At 36.5% G+C, this 10,178-nt stretch overlaps 1 protein-coding gene across 2 annotated transcripts in view; it reads right to left on the reverse strand.

The window, feature by feature from the left end:
* cnep1r1 (CTD nuclear envelope phosphatase 1 regulatory subunit 1) overlaps nucleotides 1–7,684 on the reverse strand; it is an 8,729-nt gene extending 1,045 nt beyond the window's left edge. The window contains exons 1-2 of one of the 2 annotated variants that reach the window (XM_061963559.1): nucleotides 7,542–7,684; nucleotides 7,057–7,128 (exon numbers count right to left, since the gene is read on the reverse strand). In XM_061963559.1, the coding sequence (XP_061819543.1) occupies nucleotides 7,057–7,128; nucleotides 7,542–7,566 (97 nt within the window). In that variant the 5' untranslated portion in view covers nucleotides 7,567–7,684. The other variant, XM_061963558.2, reaches the window with a different exon arrangement.
* Between the last annotated feature and the right edge of the window lie 2,494 nt (nucleotides 7,685–10,178).

The raw sequence follows: 10,178 nt of genomic DNA on the forward strand, positions 1-10,178 counted from the left end.
CACAAGTTAATCATCAGAGTATATACATTGAATTATTTACAATCCGGGGGGGTGGTATGTGGAGGGGGTTGGGTTTGGTTGATATCAGCACTTCAGTCATCAACAATTATATCATCTGAGAAATGGACATTGAAACAGTGTAGGTCTGACTTGGTAGGATATGTACAACGAGCAGTGAACATAGTGAGCTCAGAAAGTATATACATTTGATTATTTACAATCCGGGGAGGTGGGATGTGGTGGGGGGAGGGTGTTAGTCTAGGGTTGTAGTTGTCTGGAGGTGTTCTTTTAGTGTGGTTTTGAAGGAGGATATAGATGCACTTTCTTTTACACCTGTTGGGAGTGCATTCCATATTGATGTGGCATAGAAGGAGAAGGAGTTAAGACTAGGGCTGGGCGATATATCGATATACTCGATATATCGCGGGTTTGTCTCTGTGCGATATAGAAAATGACTATATCGTGATATTCGAGTATACATTCTCACGCAGTTGCTTTTAGCTGCTGGCATACCACTCCTTCTTGTGTCTCCTTCTCACAGACAAGCGCACCTTCTTACATACGTCACATACGTATACGCCCTCGCGGAGCAGAGAGGTAGCAGCATGGGTAACGTTAGCTGTGGTGCGAGTGGTAATACGAGAGAAAGAAGGTGCAAATCTGGTAACAAATGAAGGAAGAATTAATTCCCAAGAAAAACAGCAGGGGGTCCGTCGTCTGGCGGTGGTTTGGCTTCAAGCGGGAATATGTCAAACAGACAACCGTAATTTGTCAAGTGTGGGGCAAAAACGTTTCTACAAAAAGTAGCATTACTGCTAATATGTAGTAGCATCATTTGAAAAGTCACCCGCTAGAGAATGAAGAGTGCTTGAAACTCCGCATGTCAACATCTCCATTCGGTGCCACACCATCAAAATACCGAAGCAAACATTACCAGATCAACACCGTATGAAAAAAATAGTCGACAACAAAAGGAGATAACGTCCGCAGGAACCTACCACATAGCAAAGGACATACACTATTTGATTTCCTATTATGCAGCTCATTTTTATTTGACACTTATTGAAATATCTTGTGTCATGCACAGAAGTGCACTTTATTTGTTTTAAACTATTGCAGTGGCGTTCTGTACAAAAAGTGCACTTTAATTTAGTGTTGTTTTGATTTGTCATCTTAGTGACATCATGCACAAAAGTGCACTCATAGCTTGTTTTAAAATGTCTCTTGACAATCTTGCACTTTCTGTTTTGAAATGACATGAATGTCGCAATAGCACTTATTTGTATCTTTGCAGATGATGCTACAAATGTAAAAAAAATAAACCACATGTTAGCGCACCAGTTGAAAGGGATAAACGGTACAAAATGGATGGATGGAAGTATAAATAGTGACAAATAAAGAGAAAATACTATTAACCGCAACATGTAAGTGTAAAAAAAAAACCCAACAACATTATGATTTGTACATTTTCAGAATGTCCTTTTTCTATTTTTAAACAAAGAAAACAAAACCTGAAGCTGTCTTTATTTTTAAGTTATCGTGCCGTGATTTTACCAGTCCGGCCCACTTGGGAGTAGATTTTTCTCCACGTGGCCCACCGATCTAAAATTAGTTTGACACCCCTGTATTAGACTGTGTATTTCCGCGACCCCGAAAGGGATAAGCGGTAGAAAATGGATGGATAGAAGTATAAATAACGACAAATAAAGATAGAATACTATGAACTGCAACATGTAAATGTGAAAAAAAAAACCAACAACATTATGATTTGTACATTTTCAGAATGTGCTTGTTCTATTTTTAAACAAAGAAAAAAAAACTGAAGTTGTCTTTATTTTTAAGTTATCGTGCCGTGATTTTACCAGTCCGGCCCACTTGGGAGTAGATTTTTCTCCACATGGCCCACCGATCTAAAATTAGTTTGACACCCCTGTATTAGACTGTGTATTTCCGTGACCCCGAAAGGGATAAGCGGTAGAAAATGGATGGATGGTAGTATAAATAACGACAAATAAAGATAGAATACTATTAACCGCAACATATAAGTGTAAAAAATAAACCAACAACATTATGATTTGTACATTTTCAGAATGTCCTTTTTCTATTTTTAAACAAAGAAAACAAAACCTGAAGTTGTCTTTATTTTTAAGTTATCGTGCCGTGATTTTACCAGTCCGGGCCACTTGGGAGTAGATTTTTCTCCACGTGGCCCCCCGATCTAAATTGAGTTTGATGCCCCTGTATTAGACTGTGTAATTTTGCGACCCTGAAAAGGGATAAGCGGTAGAAAATGGATGGATGGAAGTATAAATAACGACAAATAAAGATAGAATACTATTAACCGCAACATATAAGTGTAAAAAATAAACCAACAACATTATGATTTGTACATTTTCAGAATGTGCTTGTTGTATTTTTAAACAAAGAAAAAAAACTGGAGTTGTCTTTATTTTTAAGTTATCGTGCCGTGATTTTACCAGTCCGGCCCACTTGGGAGTAGATTTTTCTCCACGTGGCCCACCGATCTAAAATGAGTTTGACACCCCTGTATTAGACTGTGTATTTCCGCGACCCCGAAAGGGATAAGCGGTAGAAAATGGATGGATGGAAGTATAAATAACGACAAATAAAGATAGAATACTATTAACCGCAACATGTTTAGTGTAAAAAAACAAAACAACAACATTATGATTTGTACATTTTCAGAATGGGCTTGTTCTATTTTTAAACAAAGAAAAAAAAACTGAAGTTGTCTTTAGTTTTAAGTTATCGTGCCGTGATTTTACCAGTCCGGCCCACTTGGGAGTAGATTTTTCTCCACGTGGCCCCCCGATCTAAATTGAGTTTGATGCCCCTGTATTGGACTGTGTAATTTTGCGACCCTGAAAAAGGATAAGCGGTAGAAAATGGATGGATGGAAGTATAAATAACGACAAATAAAGATAGAATACTATTAACCGCAACATATAAGTGTAAAAAATAAACCAACAACATTATGATTTGTACATTTTCAGAATGTGCTTGTTGTATTTTTAAACAAAGAAAAAAAAAACTGGAGTTGTCTTTATTTTTAAGTTATCGTGCCGTGATTTTACCAGTCCGGCCCACTTGGGAGTAGATTTTTCTCCACGTGGCCCACCGATCTAAAATTAGTTTGACACCCCTGTATTAGACTGTGTATTTCCGCGACCCCGAAAGGGATAAGCGGTAGAAAATGGATGGATGGAAGTATAAATAACGCCAAATAAGGATAGAATACTATTAACCGCAACATGTTTAGTGTAAAACAAAAAAACAACAACATTATGATTTGTACATTTTCAGAATGTGCTTGTTCTATTTTTAAACCAAAAAAAACAACCTGAAGTTGTCTTTATTTTTAAGTTATCGTGCCGTAATTTTACCAGTCCGGCCCACTTGGGAGTAGATTTTTCTCCACGTGGCCCCCCCATCTAAATTGAGTTTGACACCCCTGTATTAGACTGGGTAATTTTGCGACCCTGAAAAGGGATAAGCGGTAGAAAATGGATGGATCGAAGTATAAATAACGCCAAATAAGGATACAATACTATTAACCGCAACATGTTTAGTGTAAAAAAAAAACAACAACATTATGATTTGTACATTTTCAGAATGTGCTTGTTCTATTTTTAAACAAAGAAAAAAAAAACTGAAGTTGTCTTTATTTTTAAGTTATCGTGCCGTGATTTTACCAGTCCGGCCCACTTGGGAGTAGATTTTTCTCCACGTGGCCCCCCCGATCTAAATCGAGTTTGATGCCCCTGTATTAGACTGTGTAATTTTGCGACCCCGAAAGGGATAAGCGGTAGAAAATGGATGGATGGAAGTATAAATAACGACAAATAAAGATAGAATACTATTAACCGCAACATGTTTAGTGTAAAAAAACAAAACAACAACATTATGATTTGTACATTTTCAGAATGGGCTTGTTCTATTTTTAAACAAAGAAAAAAAAACTGAAGTTGTCTTTAGTTTTAAGTTATCGTGCCGTGATTTTACCAGTCCGGCCCACTTGGGAGTAGATTTTTCTCCACGTGGCCCACCGATCTAAAATGAGTTTGACACCACTGTATTAGACTTTGTATTTACGCGACCCCGAACGGGATAAGCGTTAGAAAATGGATGGATAGAAGTATAAATAACAACAAATAAAGATAGAATACTATTAACCGCAACATGTAAGTGTAAAAAAAACAACAACCCAACAACATTATGATTTGTACATTTTCAGAATGTCCTTGTTCTATTTTTAAACAAAGAAAACAAAACCTGAAGTTGTCTTTAGTTTTAAGTTATCGTGCCGTGATTTTACCAGTCCGACCCACTTGGGAGTAGATTCTTCTCCACGTGGCCCCCCGATCTAAATTGAGTTTGATGCCCCTGTATTAGACTGTGTAATTTTGCGACCCTGAAAAGGGATAAGCGGTAGAAAATGGATGGATGGAAGTATAAATAACGACAAATAAAGATAGAATACTATTAACCGCAACATGTAAGTGTGAAAAAAAAAAACAACAACATTATATATTAGCGGTATAGCTCGGTTGGTAGAGTGGCCGTGCCAGCAACTTGAGGGTTCCAGGTTCGATCCCCGCTTCCACCATCCTAGTCACTGCCGTTTTGTCCTTGGGCAAGACACTTTACCCCCCTGCTCCCAGCGCCATCCTCACTGGTTTAAATGTAACTTAGATATTGGGTTTCACTATGTAAAAGCGCTTTGAGTCACTAGAGAAAAGCTCTATATAAATATAATTCACTTCACTTCTGATTTGTACATTTTCAGAATTTTTAAACAAAGAAAACAACCTGAAGTTGTCTTTATTTTTAAGTTATCGTACCGTGATTTTACCCGTCCGGCCCACTTGGGAGTAGATTTTTCTCCACGTGGCCCCCCGATCTAAATTGAGTTTGATGCCCCTGTATTGGACTGTGTAATTTTGCGACCCTGAAAAAGGATAAGCGGTAGAAAATGGATGGATGGAAGTATAAATAACAACAAATAAAGATAGAATACTATTAACCGCAACATATAAGTGTAAAAAATAAACCAACAACATTATGATTTGTACATTTTCAGAATGTGCTTGTTGTATTTTTAAACAAAGAAAAAAAAACTGGAGTTGTCTTTATTTTTAAGTTATCGTGCCGTGATTTTACCAGTCCGGCCCACTTGGGAGTAGATTTTTCTCCACGTGGCCCACCGATCTAAAATTAGTTTGACACCCCTGTATTAGACTGTGTATTTCCGCGACCCCGAAAGGGATAAGCGGTAGAAAATGGATGGATGGAAGTATAAATAACGACAAATAAAGATAGAATACTATTAACCGCAACATGTTTAGTGTAAAAAAACAAAACAACAACATTATGATTTGTACATTTTCAGAATGGGCTTGTTCTATTTTTAAACAAAGAAAAAAAAACTGGAGTTGTCTTTAGTTTTAAGTTATCGTGCCGTGATTTTACCAGTCCGGCCCACTTGGGAGTAGATTTTTCTCCACGTGGCCCCCCGATCTAAATTGAGTTTGATGCCCCTGTATTAGACTGTGTAATTTTGCAACCCTGAAAAGGGATAAGCGGTAGAAAATGGATGAATGGAAGTATAAATAACGACAAATAAAAATAGAATATTATTAACCGCAACATGTAAGTGTAAACAAAACAACAACCCAACAACATTATGATTTGTACATTTTCAGAATGTCCTTGTTCTATTTTTAAACAAAGAAAACAACCGGTAGTTGTCTTTATTTGTAAATTATTGTGCCGTGATTTTACCAGTCCGGCCCACTTGGGAGTAGATTTTTCTCCACGTGGCCCCCCGATCTAAAATGAGTTTGATGCCCCTGTATTGGACTGTGTAATTTTGCGACCCTGAAAAAGGATAAGCGGTAGAAAATGGATGGATAGAAGTATAAATAACGACAAATAAAGATAGAATACTATTAACCGCAACATATAAGTGTAAAAAATAAACCAACAACATTATGATTTGTACATTTTCAGAATGTGCTTGTTGTATTTTTAAACAAAGAAAAAAAAACTGGAGTTGTCTTTATTTTTAAGTTATCGTGCCGTGATTTTACCAGTCCGGCCCACTTGGGAGTAGATTTTTCTCCACGTGGCCCACCGATCTAAAATTAGTTTGACACCCCTGTATTAGACTGTGTATTTCCGCGACCCCGAAAGGGATAAGCGGTAGAAAATGGATGGATGGAAGTATAAATAACGACAAATAAAGATAGAATACTATTAACCGCAACATGTTTAGTGTAAAAAAACAAAACAACAACATTATGATTTGTACATTTTCAGAATGGGCTTGTTCTATTTTTAAACAAAGAAAAAAAAACTGGAGTTGTCTTTAGTTTTAAGTTATCGTGCCGTGATTTTACCAGTCTGGCCCACTTGGGAGTAGATTCTTCTCCACGTGGCCCCCCGATCTAAATTGAGTTTGATGCCCCTGTATTAGACTGTGTAATTTTGCGACCCTGAAAAGGGATAAGCGGTAGAAAATGGATGGATGGAAGTATAAATAACGACAAATAAAGATAGAATACTATTAACCGCAACATGTAAGTGTGAAAAAAAACAACAACAACATTATATATTAGCGGTATAGCTCGGTTGGTAGAGTGGCCGTGCCAGCAACTTGAGGGTTCCAGGTTCGATCCCCGCTTCCACCATCCTAGTCACTGCCGTTTTGTCCTTGGGCAAGACACTTTACCCCCCTGCTCCCAGTGCCATCCTCACTGGTTTAAATGTAACTTAGATATTGGGTTTCACTATGTAAAAGCGCTTTGAGTCACTAGAGAAAAGCTCTTTATAAATATAATTCACTTCACTTCTGATTTGTACATTTTCAGAATTTTTAAACAAAGAAAACAACCTGAAGTTGTCTCTATTTTTAAGTTATCGTACCGTGATTTTACCCGTCCGGCCCACTTGGGAGTAGATTTTTCTCCATGTGGCCCCCCCATCTAAAATGAGTTTCTGTGTATTTTATGAAGTGGAGGATGCATTTCAACTTACTTCTCCACCTTCCTGTTGCAGGTTGCAAACAGGATACGTATTCTGTCAATCTTCTTTCAAAGGCTTTCAGATCTGGAGGCAAAACAAACACTGTGAGGCTTCAACACTGTCAGACATAACTAGTCGATAGGAGCAATCATATTAAAAAAAAAAGCACAATAACCGAAAGTGGAGTCGTTTATACAGGAAGGCAACAATATAATCAATCAGAGGCTGAAACGTTAATGTGTACTACGTATTGTACATTTAACGAGTTATACAAGTAATAAATATTAGTGACTAATGAAAGCAATGGCAGTGTTGGCTAAACGAGTACATGTAAACCACAATGCTACATGCTAATGTCGAAAAACAGACGAATCGGCTAACCTTTCGCACAGCATTGAAATACACACATTGACGTCATTTATGAATATCAACCACACCCAACACTGCCAAACAGCTGACCTTATTTGTGTTTACTAAGAATGATATATTTGTATTACCTTCGGCCTGCTCAAGGGAATTCATGCCTACTAGTCGTGGCCCCGACAGCCGGCTTCCGCCCCCCTCTGATGAAAGACAGGCCGATTCGGCCAATCATCGTAGACTTGGTGCTCTCCTCTCGTCTGATTGGCGGACATAATGTCAGTAGGCACCGCCTTTCTGCCTTTATGGACCAATCATCAAGCAGGTGTCATAGCAGGGTATTGGGGGTTAGATGTCGCTGTTTTACCAAGTGCTGGCAAATAATTGGTATGGAAATTAATTTACTGCAATAATCTGACACGAATTAAAATTAAATAAACATTAATTACAATTAAAAATATTGTTCACCTTTTTTATGAACATTTAATTATCTATTTAATAAAGTATAACTGAATAAAAACTTAATTTAAAAGCACTTTTCCATCTACAAACTGTAAATGTATACTGCCAGCATACTTGCCAACCCTCCCGGATTTTCCGGGAGACTCCCGAAATTCAGCGCCTCTCCCGAAAACCTCCCGGGACAAATTTTCTCCCGAAAATCTCCCAAAATTGAGGCGGACATGGAGGCCACGCCCCCTCCAGCTCCATGCGGACCCTCCAGCAATGTTGTTGTAATATATTGAGTTGGAGGCAATAAACAGGCGAGGGGATGAAGTACTTCTCTTTACTGTAGACTTCAGAACAGACTCACACACTTGACGTCAGGTGCGCAACACCACGTAAATCGTTGGCCAACCAAAAAGTAACCCCAGTACGCTATAGCCAACATTCACCAGGAGATGGCAACAGACAAACATAGATCACAGAAATAAACAACCCAACCAAAAAATGCAGCAGCTCAATTAAAAAACTGTACTTAAGCCACATTCTTTTTTTTTTAGTACTGAACTCTTAACCCTCATTTGTAAACAATAACATGCTTATTATACAAACAGTATTTGTACATCTTTAACACAGATTTTTATACTGTCTTCAGAGATTCAGTTTTTTTTGTGGTACTCGAAACCTTTCTGGGTACCTGCGGATCACTGGTGGGGTTTTTGTTGTGGGTGATCTGGGTTCTGATGATGGCAACTCAGCAGCCCTTGAATCTGGTTCAATGATTAGACTAGTTTGTCTGACTCACTGATGGTCCTGATGATGGAACTGAAACAGCACTGTCCAGTTGTACTGATGGCACATTTTCTGCAACTGGTGGAGACTAGATAACTGGCAGTCTCTCCATGTTTTCTCGCCATGGTAACATGTGATCCACATGCACTGTGCGCTGTCTCTGTCCCTCTTGATATATATATATATATATATATATATATATATATATATATATATATATATATATATATATATATATATATATATATATATATATAAGAAAATACTTCACTTTCAGTGAATTGTAGCTATATATATATATATATATATATTTTTTTTTTTTTTTTTTTTTTATTTTTTTTTTATTTTTTTAAATTAAATATATATATATATTTATTTTATTAAATATATATATATATATATATATATATATATATGAAATACTTGACTTGGTGAATTCTAGCTGTAAATATACTCCTCCCCTCTTAGTCACGCCCCCAACCACGCCCCCCACCCCCCACCTCCCGAAATCGGAGGTCTCAAGGTTGGCAAGTATGACTGCCAGCAATGCATTTGGGTCTTGTTTTAAAAACACTACAACATTAAAACAATTTGTGGTGAAAAGAAAATAAACTCTCCACAAATGTTTTTTTTTTTTTTTATCCAATTGTGTGTTTATTTGTGTTTAATGCAGTGCTTCTCAAATAGTGGGGAACATGCAGTGCACAATCCATTAATCGTGACTTCCTCATATATATATATAAACAAATTGTTGTATTCATCTTTGTTAAAGTATTTTATATATTGTTTTCCTGAGTGAATGTTGCTAATCAATCAATTTGAATTTATTGAGTTTATTTATTATTATTTTTTAGTATCAAATGGCTGGAGTTTGTCCATTTTCTTTTACATTTTCAAATAAGGATAAAACTAATTTTATTTTAACAAATGAACTTTAAATAATTTTCTGTTACAGACTAAAACAATGTTAATAAAGTTATTGTTTGTTGATTCATATTTCTTTTTTTGTTTTATTTATGTTAATTAGGGCTACAGTGTTATGCAGAGGTGTACTTATAACAATTTAATGAACAAATGATTCGATTTATAGAAGAGTGATGGGTGGCGTGAAATTTTTTCTTAATTTTAAGTGGGGACGTAACTGAAAACAATTGAGAAGCACCGTTTTAATCTGAAGCGGTTTTGGTAATTGTCATATTTAAGATATTGAAATGTCTTCCATGGTGGACATGATGACTTATTCCTACTTTTACATATTGAATGATGTAGATGGTGGATGCAATAATTGCAAGCATGCATGTAGAAATCAAGTAAACCAAGCATAAACCAAGAAAAAGTCTTTATAGTTATAATATGACTAAATAAAAGTGGCAAGGCATTTACAAAATGACAAAAAACCAGGATAAGTTTAAATTCAAGCGATAGTTTTTATGTTGTTTTTTTCATGTAGCTGTCAAAATAGGATACAACAAAATAGAGGCAATAAACTAAAAATATTATTACAAATAATTCATAATTTCTATTGTGTTATGCCTCTG

Source organism: Nerophis lumbriciformis, linkage group LG06 (assembly GCF_033978685.3).
Source record: "Nerophis lumbriciformis linkage group LG06, RoL_Nlum_v2.1, whole genome shotgun sequence".
Classification (NCBI taxonomy): domain Eukaryota; kingdom Metazoa; phylum Chordata; class Actinopteri; order Syngnathiformes; family Syngnathidae; genus Nerophis; species Nerophis lumbriciformis.